This window comes from Acartia tonsa, chromosome 13 (genome assembly GCF_053477335.1).
Source record: "Acartia tonsa isolate MP-2025a chromosome 13, ASM5347733v1, whole genome shotgun sequence".
Classification (NCBI taxonomy): domain Eukaryota; kingdom Metazoa; phylum Arthropoda; class Copepoda; order Calanoida; family Acartiidae; genus Acartia; species Acartia tonsa.
The window spans coordinates 1,057,771-1,076,871 of record NC_137272.1 but is presented as its reverse complement, the minus strand read 5'-3'; the positions used below and the strand labels follow the sequence as shown (position 1 = coordinate 1,076,871).

Here is a 19,101-nt window from a genome sequence, read left to right as displayed (position 1 = left end):
CTTCAGATCCCTGCTGCTTATATTAATAAATTGAAATAGTAAATATTGCAGCAAAAACAAACAATATTTTTTTTTCAAAAAAAAACAGTTAATTGTAAAACAGCAATAGTTTAAAAATGAAGCTGGGTGTTTTTAGTACCCCCCCCCCCCTCTGATACACCCCCTTAAAACACCCTAGCGTATGTTAATTTGTTTAATTAAAAAAAAATAAACAAATTTTAATTTTAACAAATTGTTAATATAAGAACTACATTTTTTTATATTAGATTAAAACATAGTTATTTCATCATTACAATATTTTTTGTTTCTAACCGGAAAATTTTTCTATATTTTTAAGTGTTCTTTCCAAATGTGATATTTTATTGTATTTCATATTTTTTGTTAACAAAATTTAAAAAAACTAAAGGCCTTCTTCATTTTTATCTAACGGTATCTAGAATCTAATGTATCTGTGTTTAAAGGCAGATAAATAGCCTGAAACCATTTCAGGGCGTAAATCTGAAAAATTTAAAAGCCTAAAACCATTCTCGGACCTATGTAAGGCTTAATCAGTTTAGTACTTATTGAAAGTATCTCTTTTTGGAATGTTGAATACTTTTGCAACGTCATTGGTTTCTAAGCGCGCGCGCGGCGCAAAACTGGTTTTTAATATTATAATTTTCTCTTATGAATGGCAGCGCACCTCTGCTATTTTATTTGAAAGGGGAATTATCAATTTTTATTTCTACTACCATATGACATCAAAGACACATTTCATTTTAAAAATAAATACTTCACTTCAATTTTATTGAAAATGATAGGTATATTTTTTGACATAGAATTTAATAAACTAACTTACCGATTGCTGATATTTTATACCCTAAAAAACGAAAAAAAAATTTAAATTTTTTTGTGATTTCTTTTAGGAGGGTGGTGGTACACTCCCCCAAAATAGTTATAAACTACCCTGTTAAGGAGAACCCGATCGTTTGAGCGGTTAGCGAGACCCTTCGTTACAAACAGACAAACAAACATCCTTTTACTTTATTATAAGGATTATAAGGATATATTTTAATTCTTTATAAGAGACAAAAATAGTAATATTTTATGTTTTTTTTCGCATAAAGACAGTTTTTTTTGTGTAAAAGATTGATTGTGGAAATTTTAATATTTTTAATAAAGTACATGGCCTAAAAAGTGGTTTAATATTATGGCAAATTAATCATCTATGGGACGCATTAAATTTACGAAGCGGTAAAATAACATAACATAACATTTATTTTACTTTATCAATGGTAACACAAAAGTAAGGAATCACAAAGTCAACTAGGACGTAATTTGTTTTTAAGAATTAGGTAATACTTGGAGATGTAGATAGTTGTTGGTAAAAGTTTTTAGATAATATTTTCTTTACAAAAATTAAAAAATATATCGAGGTACAAAGTATGAAAAAATTATTAGATAAGGGAAAAAGTACTGATGAGTTATTTTATTACTGAAAAAAAAAGAATATAGTATTGGTAGATTTTAATGAGGTACAATTATTTATGTTTTCATTAAGTTTATTAAAAATCTTAGGAAATGTTTCACTAGGAAAACTTTCCAAGCTTTTCAGTTTGAGAATCTGAGATCTTATTTGTTTAACCCTTGATGAGCGAAGGGGTGTAAAATCTGAAAGCGGTATCTTGCTAAAATAAGCCGATTAAATTTTTCTATAAAAAAAAACTATAAAAAAAGAACGGGTATAGTCCCTTTCGTGGCAACGCTCCTTTAGGGGCGATTCTTCGTTTTTTTTTACAGTAGCTTTTCTCCTATTTCTAGCCACTGCGGGGCCAATTACCTAACCCTGTGGGGCAATCACCTAACCTAAACTAAAATAACCTATCAAAGGTCATTTTAAAAATACGACGAATAGCCCCTTAAGGGGCGTTGCCACGGAAAGGACTATTCCCAAAAGAACTTATTTTTAATAAAGATAATATGATATATAAAATCTGCAAATAAAATTTTACAACATTTTATTAATATTAACACTTGTTTTCATTTAATTGCCTCTAGGAGCATTTGATTAAAATTTCCCTGGTCCATTTTATCAACACTTGTTTTTCTATAATTGTCTTTAGGAGCATTTGCTCTTTTAACTTTTATTTTGTTTTCTGAGTGTTTGTAAGTTAAAGTTATTGAGTATTGATTATTCGTGCAATTAAAACGAATATCATGTTTTGTTGAATAAGATTTCAATATTATTGTATCCAAAATCTTTCTTTCTTTGTTGCTGAGAGGACGTTTAATTGTAAAATTGGTAAATATATCTGGGTACAATAATCTTATCCTCAGATCAAACCTAAAGAAAAGAAAATAGTTATTCCTTGCATCGTATTATAAACAGCTTTCCGCGGATATAAAATGTATTATTATAAGTTTAAAACCAGTTTTTTAGCCGCCCCGAGATGATGAGGATATGGGCTAAAAAACTGGTTTTAATCTTATGATTGTACATTTTTGCATTCGTAGAAAATGGGGTATAATATGTTGCTAGACATAGTTTTTTTTGTATGGATGAGAACTGGTTCTAATCCACCGGATTAGAATCAGTTTTGAATGAATACGAGAAATTATTTTGAAAAAGTACTTAAAACGGTTTGTTCTTTTTCAATTCTCCAAATGGGCTAGGTCTTGAGCTGTAGTACTCTGGAGAGGTGAGTAGACTTAAGATTTAACATTTTTCTCATTGATATTGCTTGAGCATGAATTAGATTATTTTATTTAGCTTTAGACCAAAACTACGGGGTTATCCTTATAATAAAGTAACAGGATGTGTGTTTGCCTGTCTATTTGTTTGTACCAAAGGATCTCGCTAACCGTTGAACCGATTGGGTTCTCCTTAACAGGGTAGCTTCTCATACATCCCGGGAAGGTTTATAACTATTTTGGGGGAGGGTACCACCACCCTCTCAAGAGAAATCACAAAAAATCAACTTTTAAAAAACTTTTTCTTTTAAAATTGGCCGTTAGAATAAAACTCCCCTCTTCACAAGTTTCTCTAGAGGCCTCTAGGGGCGTAGCCGCTAGTATTGAAAAAAGTAAATCTAACTTACCATTTAGTCAGCCGCCTCATTTTCTTAATATCCACCAGAGGTAAAAAGGAAAATATATGTTCCATTGCTAGATCTGGTAGTTGTTGTAATGGTGATAATTCATCATCCTGAAGCATAAAGAAAATTTTAATCTATTTCCTCGTATTCATTCAAATCCGATTTATATCCGGGGTATTAGAACCGGTTCTCAGCCATACGAAAAATTATGTCTAGCATCGTATTATATCCAGTTTCCTACTAATATAAAAACTTGTTTTAATCTTATAATTGTACATTTTATATACGCGGAAAGCTGTTTATAATTCGATGAGAGAAATAACTATTAGAAAATAGAAATAGAAGAGTAGAAGAATATTCTGAACCCTTTTTTCGTCAAATCTAAGAGAGAACATTCCTAGCAGACAAAAGTATTGTTTACTTTCGACTCAAGCTGATGTGGATTCTTAAAAAATGATAGACTCGCAATTCGATAGTGAGGCAAAATTATTTTTGTGAAAAATCATCCAAAAGCACATTAAAAATCTACAAAAATTAAACAAAATCATATGTTAATAACCCTCTTAAGATTTTATTTCATTTTTGTAAATTTTTTTATTCGATTTTGGAGGATTTTTCACAAAAATAATTTTGCCTCACCAGCGAGTTGCCAGCCTAACTTTTTTTTTAAGAATCCAACTTTGTTTCAAGCTTTCAAATTGTAAACGAAATTTTTGGGCAATTAATTCTGATTCCGCAAAGCTTTCTACTAAGAAAATATACTGTTAACAGCTGACTTTTATGTATGTATGAAATGAAAAAAAACATGCCTTCGTAGGAAAATGTGTACATAATTTCAACCAATGAGATCCAATGTAAATTCCGATGCGATTCTCCTATTGGCTCAATCAGACATTCCCTCTCTTTCTTAGTACCTTTATTTATTAGAACAACAAATTTGACACATTAAATGTTATGTAGACTTTTTTTTTAAAGTGTCAAATAAGTTTGTTTTTAAAAGCATTTTTTGTAAACAAATCCTTGGGAGAATTTCTATAATCCTTTTTTCATTTAATTTCTACCAAAAGGGCCGGATAGTTGCATGAAGTGTATGTAACAATTTTTATTTCAAGCGTAAGTTTCAAAAATACCGTTTAAAATATATAATTTTGTATTACAATAAATAACAATTAAATAGGCACCACCAAAATAGTCATCATGCTGTTTGTGTGGAATCAGGACAGCCATATAAGTTGCATATATTCAAAAAAATATGATTAAATTGAAGTTTAAATGTACTTTGTGCAACTATCCCTTTTGTTATAAAGAAAGTTTTCCATAACATCAGGAATGACTATTTGCTATTTTTTTTACATTTTTATAGTTACTAAATTTTCGATAACCAAATATGCATGGTAAGCTGACAATTTATTAAACAGATTTTTAAAGATGGTTGAAAACTCAATGGCGTGCACATTACAATGGGGGGGGGGGGGGATGAAGCATAGAGGATGTGAAGAAAGGGAAAGGCAACGTAACCAATTTGAAATTAAAGGGGGTTGTTGACTCCTCCCTGCAGACCCCCTCTTGAAGGCCTATGGTTCAAATAATGACATACCAATGGATATAGAATACGTGGATATTGTGACAGATTCTCGCATACCCTGATAAAATATTTCTCTCAGCTGGCTAATATAACAATACCCCTCATTCCCTCACCCCCATATGACTTTACACCATCCCCTCCCTTTACAATATTGACCAATATATGAGGACTGTATTAGCAACCTAAATTTACGACAAAAATTCCACTGTCACAATATCCCCGTATTCTAAATCCATTGATGTACCTTTTGATCGTATCTTCTTTGTAAATCACCAAATTTTCTTGGTATATTACCCATTTTATTTCTAATAGGAATAATCTGCAATATTGATAAGTTTAAATACTTTTGTTTATATTTATTATTAATTTATATATTCATTTGATTGTCCATCATCTATAAAAGCGAAGCTCTGAAACGGTAGGACAAACAAACATTAACTATTGTAGAGTGTTAGATCTGAAAATGTATAAGTTTCAACGAAATTGTACGTAATTTTTTTGGCAAAACTGATGATTAAAGGATAATAAAATCATACATAATTTTTGTCAAAAAAGGTTAAAAATCAGCATGTTTGAATTTAAGCAAATTTAAGTTTAAAAATGTTAACTTCACATTAATATCCAAGTTGCAGACTATAACTAATAATAAAAAAAAACTTAGAATACGGAAGTGTATGGAAAAGTGGTTTTAAAAGGGGAATTCCCTCTTTTTAAAATAATTTAACTGAGCATTGTGCCAGGGAGGGATGGGACATTGGGCTGTTTATTACACTAGTCTCCGAAGTTTTATAGTAACGTTTTCTCATTCGTTTGAATAACAACTTTGGGGACTTGAATTTTGATTGGTTGGTTCATTAAGTTGAGTGTTCAAACGTTTCAGTCACTAATTTTACTTAACAGAAGGTGTAATTGTATCTATCATCATTTTGAATGGACATCAATTTATCAGCCATTGTCTTATCCCTTTAGATCCCTGATTTAACATCACAATATCTCATTACTAAATGTTGAGCAAATGGATAAAAAATGTTAACTTCACATTAATATACAAGTTACAGACTAAAACTAAGAAATAAAACTCGCACAGCACTAGAATTCATAGAAAAGTGGTTTTAAAGATGAAGTCTAAAGTATCATGTGTGCCGTCTAAAAAGGAAGGATGAGTGGAGAAGTGGGAAAGGAAACCCCCAAAAAAGAGATGGATTTTAATGACGTCAAACATGAAAAGTGGTTTTAAAAGGGGGATTACCTTTTTTTCTACACAATTCAACTGCGCAGTGTGCGCGCACGTAGATTTACTTTCTATACTCTCCCCCCCCCCCCTTACCATCCCCCATTTCTTCTTTTTAAAGTGAAGCTTTTTTATCATTAGGGTCAGCCAGTCTGGAACGAATAGCTTTTTTCGTTAACTTAGGCATGTTAGAATTGTCCTATCGATTTCAAACTCTATAAACGGTACCAGAATGCCGTACGTCCATTTAAAACAAGTTGATATTATCTTTTTTTGACAATTATCCTATTTATCTGATTTCTGGAATACTGAATCCTATTACAACAAGGTACACTGCTTTAAGCAGAACATCTCTATAATCAAGTCGTAAAAATAAAAGTATCTTACACTTTTGTTTCCTACCGTTTCAGAGCTTCGCTTTTATGGATGTTGTCCTTCTTGTTTTACAAGTTAACTGCGAGCGCAGTGGGCATTAAGCACGCAAGTCGGTTTAGTTCTCAACTAAAACTGCAAAATCTTATAAAAATACAAAAGCTATTCAACTCTACAATTGTTAGTAAATTTACCCTTTTTCTACGCTATGTTAATTACTTTTTCTTCTCCAGACACATCCCCTTCTTAATGTTTATACATATGGGCGATTAATGGAGTAAGGGGGGTGGTCAAGGGGGGTTACTCCACCCACCAAACTGTAATTCTGTAAAAAAAAATAAAACGCATTCCTTGTTTATAAATAACACTTTTTCTAGACATTTTCTCTACTTGGTCTCTACTATTTTAAAAATAAACTTCAACGAATATTTTAAAAAATCAGAAAGTTAATACTAGTTTTGTTATTCTGGGCCTTAAGTCCCTCGGGGCTAACAAAACTGGTTTTAATATTGTATTTTTTCATTTTAATAATCGCGGAAAGCTTTCTTTAATACGATGTGATAAATTACTATTATAAACCATGACATACTCCTTCCCTAATTCTAATTGTGATTATCATTACCCCATTATTTGATTGCTATTATTGATTGCTTTTATGGTTATACAAAATTAACCCAGGGTTGTAAAGGGATAAGACAAAGGCCAAGAAATTAATTTACATTCCCAATGATGATGCACAAAATTTCCACTTCTATAATTTAAAATTAGTGGTTGAAACGTTTGAACAATCAACTCAATAAACTAACCAATCAAAATTCACTAAAAACCCCAAAGTTTTTTCAGAAAACGTTATTATAAAACTTTGGGGACCAGTGTAATTAACAGCTCATTGTCCCCTCTCTCTCTGAAACTAACTACTTTTTGAATATGACAATATATGGTACACTTAAAAGAAATTTGGAAATGAGTAAAACTATTCTAAAGTGCAGTGTAAATGTCCGTTTATTTTTTTACATACACGTGTTTTCTGTTGTGTGATGTAATTGGTACCCAAAGTTTTATTTGCTAGTTCTTGTTTGGGTACTTTTATTAAATCTTGAAAAAATAAACTTTTTACTGATAATTCCTTACTACAGAAAGGAATAATTTGTGTACAGTCCCTTTCGTGACATCGCCTCTTAAGAGGCGTTTCGTCGTATTTTCACAGTTGCTTTTGTCCTATTTTCAGCCCCTTTGGGTGGGCTATAACTCTACGGGGCCAATTGCCTAACCCTACGGGGCATTCACCTAACCTAAAATAAACTATCAATTGCTACTGTGAAATACGACTAAACGCCCCTTAAGAGGCGATGACATGAAAGAGACTATACCCGATAATTTTATTTTCATCAATTCAAATTTCATTGTCTTATCCCCTAATATCCCTGCTGTGTTTAGAACATGTACGTGTTGGCTGATAGTTACACAGAAGAAGACGAGGATACTGAAATAGAATATCAGACAAGGTATGTGTAGGTGAAGGGAAGGGGAAGTGATGGGGAAGGGTATTGTAAAGGGAAGGAAATGGTGGGGAAAGTGAAGGGAAGGGAAGGGTTAGCTGATTTTTTATAGAAGCTGATGATACTGAAATAGAATATCAGACAAGGTAATGATTGTAAGTAAGGGGAAGAGGAGGGAAGGGAAGGGAAAGTGATGGGGGCGGAAGGGGGAAGAGAAAAGAGGGGAAGGGATGGCTAATAGTTACACAGAAGAAGACGAGGATACTGAAATAGAATATCAGACAAGGTAAGCAGGGAAAGGTGGAGTGAAGGGACGGGGAGAGAAGTGAAGGGGAAGTAAAAAGTAAATGCAGGGGAAGGGAAAGGGTTGGCTGATAGTTACACAGAAGAAGACGAGGACACTGAAATAGAATATCAGACAAGGTAAGAGGGGATGGGAAAGGAGAAGTGAAGGGAAGGGAAAGGGGAGGTGAGGTGAGTGGAAGGGTTGGCTGATAGTTACACAGAAAAAGAAGAGAATACTTAAATAGAATATTAGACTAAGTATGGAGGGGAAGGGTAGGGTAAGGGAAGGGTAGTGAAAGGGAAGTGTTGGGTAGGGGAAGAGTTTACTGATAGTTACACAGAAGAAGATGAGGATACTGAAATATAATATCAGACAAGGTATGGAGGGGAAGGAAAAGTGAAGTGGAAGAGGAGAGGAAGGGTTGGCTGATAGTTACACAGAAGGGTATAGTCGTCTTCTTCACAGAAGAAGATGAGGATACTGAAATAGAATATCAGACAAGGATGGAGGGTAAGGGAAGGGAAAGGAGAAGGGAAGGGAAGGGGAGGATCGGCTGATAGTTAATGATACTGAAATAGAATATCAGACAAGGTAAGGAGGAGAGGAAAGGATAAGGGAAGGGAAGGGTAGGAGGGAGGAAGGTAAGGGTAGAAAAAAGGAAGGGGAGGGGAAGTGAAGAATACTGGAAGGGAAGGGTAGAAGAAGATGAGAATACAGAAATAGAATATCAGACAAGGTAGGGAGGGGAAGGGTAATGTAAAGGTAAGGGATGGAAGTGGAAGTAAAGGGGAGGGGTAATTGGAGGGGAAAGGTTTGCTGATAGTTACACAGAATATGAAGATACTGAAATAGAATAGAATATCAGAAAAGGTAAGGAGGGGAAGGGAAGGGTAGTGAAAGGGAAGTGTTGGGTTGGGGAAGAGTTTACTGATAATTACACAGAAGAAGATGAGGATACTGAAATAGAAAATCAGACCAGGTATAAAAAGGGAAGGGAAAGTGATGGGGAAGGGAAGTGTAAGGTTAAGGGAAGGAAAGGATAGGGGAAAGAAGGGGAAGAGATGGGAAGGGAAGGGTTGGTTAATAGTTACACAGAAGAATATAAAATAGAATATCAGACAAGGTATGGATATGAAATTCAGACCAGGGAGAGAGATCGAGGACAATGGGCTGTTTATTATACTAGTCCCCTAAGTCACATTATACCTAACGTTTTCTTATTCTTAGTCTTAATAACCTTGGGGACTTTAATTGAATTTTGATTGGTTGATTCATTAAATTAATTGTCCAAACTTTTCAACCACTAATTATTATCTACAGAAGGGGTAATTTTTATCATCATTTGGGTTGTACATTATTTTATCGGTTATTGTCTTATCCCTTTATTCATACAGACTGATACAATTACATAAAATTAACAGGATGTATTTTTGTCTAAATGTCTATAGCTTATGATCTCGTTAACTGCTGGACCGACATGGTTCTCCATTTCAATGAAGCCTCTTATAGGTCCGGGGAAGATAAATCGTTCAAGGAAAAAAAAGTTCTTATTTCTTTTTTCGTTTATGACTAAAATTGAAAGTAGAAGGTCGACTTACCTCAAGTGTTTTCAGTTTTTAGTAAACAGAACAAATAATGAGTAGGTATTTAGTATAACTGCCTTATAACATGGATGCTTTATACGGACGTACATACATTTAAAGACGTTAATGTAGACTGTAGAGGTGCTATGCTTATAACATTGTTCCTTATTTAGGAAGAGGTTATTAGAAGCATTTAGAGGATTCCAAAGTTTATTTGCAGGTAATAGTTATTTATCACAGCGTATTATAGTCAGCTTTCCGCGGATATAAAAATGTACAATTATACCTATGATTAAAACAAGTTTTGTTAACTCCGAGATGCCGATGATTGTACATTTTCATATTCAAAGAAAACGGGATATAACAATATAAGATACATGATTTTTCAGTATGGCTCAGAACTGGTTTTAATCCAGCTGATATTAATCGGTTTCGAAGCCATACTGGAAAACATATTAACATTAATCAATCAATCAAAAAATTAGCTCGATATCTCTAAAAATAAGATCAGAACTTAAAATTTTAGTGTTTGGGGGAAAGGGGGCTTTTGCCCCACTAGCCCCTAGAAGGAAAGTTCAAAAATTAAATTTTCAAAATTAGATTTTAACGTGTTAATCAAATAATAAAAGAGAGTTTACAAAAAGATTTAGGTTGATTAGGCCAAAATTTGTTACTGAATTTCATTTCCTATAAGTGTACCCCCCCCCCCCCCCCCCATATTAACTATGATAATTAATAACTATTATTTCAGAGGCTCGAGATAGATCTATCAAGGCCATAGCATTTGCCAAGTTGCTCCGCAAAGATTTGGAAGTAGCTGCTGAGTATAAGGAATAGTGCACTGCCAATACAATACAGTAATAATGAGACAGCGTGTCAAGTTATACTTGGACGTGGAGCTTGAGCTGGCAATGGTTGCTGTAAAAAAAGTGTCTCGTCATACTTCAGGAGTCTTAGGTCTAATCTATTTATTTGTAGGGGAGGGGGGGGGGGATATAATTTGTGTGTGTGTAGCCAAATTTTCTTTAACTAATCATTGAGTAGGACGTGATACTTTTGTATAGCAACCAGTGCCATCTCAAGCTCCAGGTTCAAGAACATTATGGCTTGACTGTCTTATGGAAGCTGTGCAAAATTTGTTTCGGCTAGCTTTTTTACTAGCTTTTTCACATTAAGCCCTTAGGGGAGAAAGACGTGTCAAATAAAGCCTAAGACTATCCCAAGATATTTATAAATCATAATTAGACCACCCATTTCCGAGATCTTTAGCTTATGAGACCATTATTGTATTGTATTGTATGTCCTATTAATATCAGATGACAGTTGACTCAAGAAAACTTCTACCAGTGCTTCACCTAACTGGACATGTACAAGTAAGTAGCAGAGTTAATACGCCCCTAGAGGTCTCTAGAGGCATGTAAAATGTTTCTTTTCAATTTATATTAAGATCAACAGTGCTAGATGGGGTTAATTATGTTTTTTGTGTGATTTCTCGTGGGTTGGTGGTACCCTCCCCCCAAATAGTTTTTAATCTTTCCAAGACCTACGAGAAGCTAACTTGTTGAGGAGAACCATATCGGTTCAGTGGTAAGCGAGATTCTTCAGTAAAAACATACAGACAAACATCATGTTGGGGATAACCATATCGGTTCAGTGGTTAGCGAGATCCTTTCTTACACACATACAGACAAACATCCTGTTACTTTATTATGGATGAAAATCTTTTCAACAAAAAATTGTTTTGTTTAAACAATTTAAAACCTCTCAATAGTACATTGACGATTTTTTATCCAAAAAAAAAACGTTTTCTTATTAATATTATAAACCTTTAAATATTTATTTATAGACGTAACTTTTTTAATAAACTTTTTCGTATTGGAAAAATATAAAAATCATAAATACGTCAAATTATTATATTTATTCATATATTTCTTTTGACGATCAAATTGTTTAAAAATATAAAAAAAAGGATTTAAAAAATATTTGTATCTTATTCCAACAAACACATTCTATAGTAAAAAGTACTAGTAGCCACGCCCCCCTAGAGGCCTCTAGGGGCATTTAAGGTGGGCGAGGGAGCAATAAACCTCGATTTTTGTAGAGGGCATTTCTATACAGATAATTTCTCTTTGGAGGGTTGTAATCACCCTCCCCAAAAATAGTCAAAAACCTTCCCTGGACCTATAAGTAGCTTCACTGTAAAGAAGATCATTATCTGTTCAGCGGAAATCAAGATCCTTTGCTACAGACAAAATTACTACTTTATATAATAGGACTAGCGGCTTCGCCCCTAGCCCATTTGTATTGTACCTTGTGGTAATGGTAATCAGTATTCCAAAAATTACAATTAGTACAATTCTTACCGGTTCAAATTAACGAAAAGAGCTAACTGTCCGTGACGGACGTACGGACGGACCGACCCTAATTATAGAAAAGCTCCGCTTTTTAAATCTGCTAGGTAATTCATGAAAGTAGATTAAAATGAATATTTTTTAGAATTCTCTTAATATTAAAAGACTGAATGACGTCAGGGAGGGAGGAGACAATGGGCTGGTAATTACACTGGTTCCCAAAGTTTTATAATAACTTTTTTCTTAGTCGTTGGCTTAACAACTTTGGGAACTTTTATTGGATTTTAATTGGTTAGTGTCCAAACTTTTACACAACTAAAAGTAATCTACAAAGAGGGTAATTTTGTGCATTAGCATTGGGGATGTACACCAATTTATTGGCCATTGTCTTATGCCTTTAGATCCATGGGAATTCTTTCAAATTAAAAAACTGACGTAGATTATGAATTGAGTCAAGTTGTTAGTATTTACGTGTTTCCATTTCCAGAAAAACTAATACACAATTGTGTCTTGGTCTGGAAATATTCTGATTAAATCATTTTAATAAGGTTTATAAACGCGATGCTTTTCTATATTAAGGATCGGTCCGAAAGTCCTAACGTTGACTAAATGATATCAAACAACTCTACAGAAAAAAACAAGGATGACAACATCTATAAAAGCGAAGCACCGAAACGGTAGGACAAACTGACATTAACACTTAATTGTTTAGTGTCAGAACTGAATAATCAGAATATAAAAGTATAATAATCGAAGCAAAATTGTAAGTAAATTTGTTGAAAAACAACTTGATACAGGATAATGTTTATGGACATACTTACATTTTTAGGACTTGATTATATATAGAGTTGCTTTGCTTATGATATTGTACTTTGTTGTCCCAGGAATCAATATACCAAAAATCAGATCAAACGGATAATTAGATCACATACAAATTTGTTGTTAAAAAAGTAGAAAAATCAACATTTTTAATATGGACGTACGGACATTCTGGTAATGATTATAGAGTTGCTACGCTTTCTAAATCGTACCTAACTACTAAAGGAATCACCATGCAAAGTTTGAAATCGATAGGACAATTCTAACTTTCCAAAAATTACGAAATAAGGCTATCTATCTCGGACGGACGTACGGACGGTCCGACCCTATTTATAGAAAAGCTTCGGTTTTAAAAATTAAATTACCATCTTTTCTTTTAGGTAAAAGCTCCACATTCGAAGCAGCATCTAATATTTATTCCTGGGACAATCAAGCACAAGGTAATTTTATTTTCCAACTTATGGCTTCGAAACCGATTTATATCCGCTGGATTAGAACCTCAACCGGTTCTCAGTCATACCGAAAAATTATGTATAACATCGTATCATATCCAGTTTTCTACTAATATAAAAATGTACAATCATAATATTAAAACCAGTTTTGTTAGCCCTTTCGGTATCTCGGGGATAATAAAACTTGGTTTCATCTCTTAGTTGTTCATTTTCATATCCGCGGTAAGTTGCTTATAATACGATGGGATGAATAACTATTATTTATATTTTTCAGGGCGAGAAGACATTAAACTTAATATTAAACAGTACCCAAAATTATATTAACCCGTTGAATCATTCGTTGACTAAAAACTTTGGGTACTTCTATTAAATCTTAATTTGTTGGTTCAATTCTGTAGTGTTTTCAACAGATAATTTTAAATTACAGAAGGGGTCAGCATTGGGGATGTAAATCATTTGATCGCTCATTGTCTTATCCCTTAATACCCTGGGTATCTTACATGAAAAGTAAAAGAGGTAAGTAGGAAATATTCTCTTTGATTTAATCGTAGCAAAAAGAATCACATTCGTTAACAATTTAAAATTAATAAAAACGCCCCTGGCCTAAAAGTATAATTTAAAAAAATGGAATAATACACGGCAGCGATGTTGAAAAGAGACTATCCAAGGAAAAACACACAGCTCAATTTGTAGGAATATATTTCGATTAAATCACATCTAATCCTTGTCAACCTGCACAAAATTAACCATATTTCATATATTTATAGTAAAATCAGATATATATTTTGAAAAAAAATTAGGTTATTTTAAAGTAAAGAAACAACAAAATAATGAAAAAGTGCTCGAAAATACAAAGAAAAAGTTAAATGTATTATAATGAATATGGTTATCCCTTCTATTTAAAAAAAAACATTTAAAACTTTTGAGGTTACAATAATATTATCAATAATTTAGAAGTTACATATTTACTGTTTCAGTTCTTTTGGTACAAAGTTTTCGTTAAAAAGAAAAACTTGGTGAATTTTGTTAATTGAAATATTAAAGAGAAAACTTTCAGAGCTCGACAGCCGCCCGTAAGCTGCCTATAAGCCTTAGAAAAGGCAAAGTTTTACAATTTTAAAAATCAGCTAGAAGTCTAAACCCAAATATGGCAATCCTTCTTTTCCAAAAGTGTTCAAAGCATAATCAGTGCAGGGTTAAAGTTTGAGGCTTAGTCGCTGAGCTGCCGAGCCTAAAAACATTCAAAACTACTAAAACAATTTACATTTTTTATAATTTAAAAAAAAATAAAACGCATAAAATTACAAATTTTAATAATCTAAAGTTAAGTTTTTTATTCTTTTGTTCATTAATTCTTTTTAATCTCAAGTTTACATAAATAATTTCCTAAAAATTACAAGGAGGGGGGCTGAACTAATCATAGCTTCCGTAAAACAAAGTGCTTTCTTTATTTATAAACACCATAATTTTCATCTATATCCTTATACAAAAGTAACAGGATGTCTATCTGTACCGAAGGATCTCTTTAACTGCTGAACCGATATGGTTTTCCTTTTTAATGTAGCTCTTATAGGTCTTGGGAAAGTTTATAACTATTTTTAGGGAGGTTACCACCATCCTCCTAAGAGATATCACCCCTAGAAAAATATCCCCATAACAGCACTCTTAAGTGCTTACAGAGGCCTCAAGGGGTGTCATAAAACGCGTTGCAACGTCATGAAAGTTAAAAGTTTTGTGGTAAATCATCTAATACCTGTTTTTAGGAAGCTACATTTTTAGCTTATTATGTTGCGGAATCTCTAAAAAGTACCTCTCCCTTTTTTGATAACACTTAACATTACCAGAAATTTGTATTTTATATTTTAAGTAGCAACGCTACTCCATGACTGTATAAGTATGTCCATAAAAGTTGCAGTCGAAGATAAATGTCTCAAGTTTCATATGTAGATTCTTGCAGGGATCTAAAGGGATAAGACAATGGACGATAAATTGATGTACATCCCCAATGATGATACACAAAACTACCCCTTCTGTAGATTTAAATTAGTTGTTGAAACGTTTTAACACTTACCTTGATGAATCAAACAATCAAAATCATGTCCCCAAAGATGCTAAGCCAACGAATATGAAAACGTTATTACAAAACTTTGGGGACTTGTTTTTATTAACTTCGTTACTCATGGATGTTCTAAATCTTTTTCTTGTTAATTTACAAAATTTTATTTTTCTTTTAATAAAAAAGATGATTAATTAGGTTGGATTAGTTGGTGATTAACTTAAGTTTTGTGTTATATAATATTCAATTAATAAACATTTTAATCATTTTCATTTATGTAAGAAGTATTTTTTGGTAGAAAAACTTCTAAGTATTTATTATGTCTATCAGTTGTGGACTTAACAAATTGGTTAGGTACACGTTCTTGCGCAACGGCATGAGAATAGTTGTTTATCGCATCGTATTATAGACAGCTTTCCGCGGATACTAAAATGAAAAATTATAAGATTAGATCCAGTTTTGTCAGCTGAACGTCCGGGCGAACAAAACTGGTATTAATTTTATGATTTTTATTTTAATATTTATGGGAAATTGTCGGTAACACGATGTTACACATGCTTTTTCAGTATGGCTGAGAAACGGTTCTAATCCAGCGGATATTAATCGGTTTCGAAGCCAAACTGGAAATAGGGGTATTAGAAGCGTGTTTTGGTACGTTCATTTTAATGGGGCTCGACAGTAGCACTTTTTCTACAGGCCACCGCTAAATCCTCAAAAAAAACTGCAATTTAAATGCTTTTTACTTTTTAAAAATCATTTTGTTATGGAACAAAACGTCCTTGTTTTGACAATCTAATTAAACAAGTCAGGGATCTAAAGGGATAAGACAATGGTCGATAAATTGACGTACATACATCTCCAACGATGATACACAAAATTACCCCTTCTGTAGACTACAACTATTGTTTAAAACATGCAAATTGCTTTCTTCTCTTGTGTAGTCACTTGGCTGTGTTGATACTCCCGACGCTATTGGTTGATTTTCAAAGACCCAATTAAAAGTTGGTACACGGTCTTCGGGGTGGGGACATACAGTAATTTAACCCCTTACCCCTCTATAGTTTTACTCTAATCTTATAATATTTTAGGAAGAACATATAATAAAATTACTTGATATGCACTGTGGACAGACATCTATTAATGACATGAATCAGGCATTTAAACATTAAACTTTCAATTAACAAGGATGACAGCTCACAAAAGCGAAGATTTAAATACTTACATTTTTAGAACTTTATTACAGAGTTGCTACGCTTATTTAACATTGTACCTTGTTGTAATAGGAATCAGCATTTCAAAAATCAGATGAATTGTACAATCATAACAAACTTATAAAAATGTTGTCAAAAAAGTTAAAAATGAACATTTTTTAAATGGACGTAAGGACTTTTTGGTAACGATTATAGAGATGCTACGCTTTCTAAATCGTTTCCAACTGTTATAGGAATCATAAAAATCTGTTGAATCAATGTTAAAATATGACCAGGGTTATCTAGTACTAACAGAACACAAGCCCGAAGAAGCTGTGCTGTGGGAGGGGGAAACTATTTTTGTCAAACCCACCGCAGAAACCACCATTTCTTTGTCTCAAATTGAGGTAATGTTTAACAACTGGTTTTAATTGTCAAACTATTAATTCGTTTGCTACATACAATATGCTATAAAGACTATGTAATAAATCATAAAGATACTTTATTATAATGAACCTACCTACTTTTTTTAGTGAAAATGAACCACATACTAATAATTTGTAATATACAGGCTATGATTCAGCAAATCAATTCCATTGTAATTTTTCTGCAACTAAAGGAAAGTGGATAAGAAGGGGGGGGGAGAAGGAAGTGGGTTGAGTGAAAATTTTTACTCATATTAATTGTTTGACAGAATCCTGGTCCCTTGTCCTATCTGTCCCATAACTTGCTGAAGTTTATTGCCGTTTCCTCCACCTTTATTGTTAAAGCTCGTGACATATTTACTGTTTAATGTTTAAATATTTTTCCAGTATGGCATCGAAACCGATTAATATATGTGTGGATAAGAACCGGTTCTCAGCCATACTGGAAAATTATGCATCGTATTTTATCCAATTTTCTACGAATATAAAAATGTACACAATCATAATATTAAAACCAGCTTTGTTAGACCGTGCCTTCGGCATCTTGGGGTTAACTAAACTGGTTTTAATCTTATAATTATATATATTTTATATCTGCGGAAAGCTGTTTATAATACGATGCGATAAATAACTATTTTATATATTATGTCCAGGTACATGGAGTACTGTTAGTAGCTCCAACCGCGGTACAACTGGAATCTAGAAGAAAGGAGTTTAGCAGGTTTATTATCTAAAATGTTTATCTTTTGAGTTATTTAATGACTAGCGGCTACGACCCAAGCATCTAGAGGGGAAAATAGGGGCTATAACGAATCAAATCTGAAAATAAAATAGCCTAGTACCATCACAGGACCTATGTAAAGCTTTTCTTTGATTTGTAACCCAGTTCTGTAGTTCTTAAGATCTTAGCTTCAGAAAAAAACCTTCTACTTTATTTAATACGATATAGAGGCACTAGGAATAGAAGAGGTAAACTTCCCAATATAGTAAAATCTTTCCCGGGATCTATAAGAAACTTCACTGTAAAGGAGAACCATAGCAAATTAGGATTATGGGGCTCAAATCTGTTTATGAATTAGATAACAAGATGGGTTGCCAAATTTCAAAAAAAAGTTGCTTGAATTCCTATACATATATGAGAACAAAACAAAAGCATCATTAATGTTTAGGTGTATGCGAGATGTGTTGGTATGTGTTCAAGATCAACGTGCGACTAGCCAAGCCATCGCCTCCAGCCTTGAAGATGTCAAGCAGGGGGCTCTCAGTCTTAGGAATGATAATAATTACAATATTATAGATAGATAGGTAGATACATAGATAGATAGATCAACAAGCGACTAGCCAAGCCATCGCCTCCAGCCTTGAGGATGTCAAGCAGGGGGCTCTCAGCCTTAGGAATGACAACAAACACTAATTTTTTTTTTGTTTTTGTTGTAAATAACTGAAAGAATATTTAAAAAAGAACGTACGGACTTTCTGAATACAATAATAGAGTTGCTACGCTTTCTTAATTGTATCTAACTGTTATAGAAATTATACTACAAAGTTTGAAATCAATAGGACAATTCTAACATGCAGCGTGGCCATATTCTTCAGTATACTGAAAATCTTCAGTATTCTTCAGTATTTGGAAATTGGGGCTTCAGTATTTTCAGTAAATACTGAATATTCAGTATTTGAAAATTTTATTCAGTATTTTTCAGTTTTTGGAAATTTTCATGATTCAGTATTTTCATTATTTCTTAAATTCCAAAAATTTTTGCATAAATAAGATGTTTTTTCAAGTAGTTGATGTCAGATTGTTTTCGGCGCTTCGCGCCTCACTTTACTTTCCTTTAAATTACCCTATAACTTTGTACATTAATTTTGTTTTTTTTATGGTAATCATAGACGTCCAAGGGGGGGGGGGGTAAAGGGGCGATTACCCCCCCAATTTTTTTTTCATTTTACCCCCCCCCCCCCCCCCCCCGTTTAAAATTTACCCTCAACCATTAAGGAGGGGGTATTTCCCCCCCCCCCCCAAACAATTTTGGGGGGTAAATACCCCCCCCAAAAAAATAAAAATCTCTAACAAAAAAAATTTTGCGCGCTTCGCGCGCATTTTTAATACTAAATATTTAATAAAATTTAAATTACCCCCCCCCCCAAAAAAAAATTTTTACCCCAGGGGGTAAATTT

The 19,101-nt window shown here is 33.2% G+C and overlaps 1 protein-coding gene and 1 long non-coding RNA gene across 2 annotated transcripts in view; one reads left to right on the top strand and one right to left on the bottom strand.

Moving 5' to 3' along the window:
- Nucleotides 1-19,101, top strand: part of Mekk1 (mitogen-activated protein kinase kinase kinase 4) — a 142,416-nt gene that overhangs the window by 82,964 nt on the left and 40,351 nt on the right. The window contains exons 37-45 of the mRNA XM_080146397.1: nt 7,700-7,767; nt 9,804-9,850; nt 10,382-10,461; nt 10,947-11,003; nt 13,181-13,240; nt 16,397-16,462; nt 16,795-16,905; nt 17,577-17,644; nt 18,093-18,194. Coding sequence (XP_080002523.1) covers nt 7,700-7,767; nt 9,804-9,850; nt 10,382-10,461; nt 10,947-11,003; nt 13,181-13,240; nt 16,397-16,462; nt 16,795-16,905; nt 17,577-17,644; nt 18,093-18,194 — 659 coding nt within the window. The remainder of the gene's footprint in view (nt 1-7,699; nt 7,768-9,803; nt 9,851-10,381; nt 10,462-10,946; nt 11,004-13,180; nt 13,241-16,396; nt 16,463-16,794; nt 16,906-17,576; nt 17,645-18,092; nt 18,195-19,101) is intronic.
- Nucleotides 1,240-5,952, bottom strand: LOC145304514 (uncharacterized). Its single transcript, XR_013874104.1, has 3 exons — nt 4,904-5,952; nt 3,078-3,184; nt 1,240-2,323 (listed from the first exon to the last, which is right to left on the bottom strand). It is a non-coding gene; the product is annotated as an uncharacterized LOC145304514 (long non-coding RNA).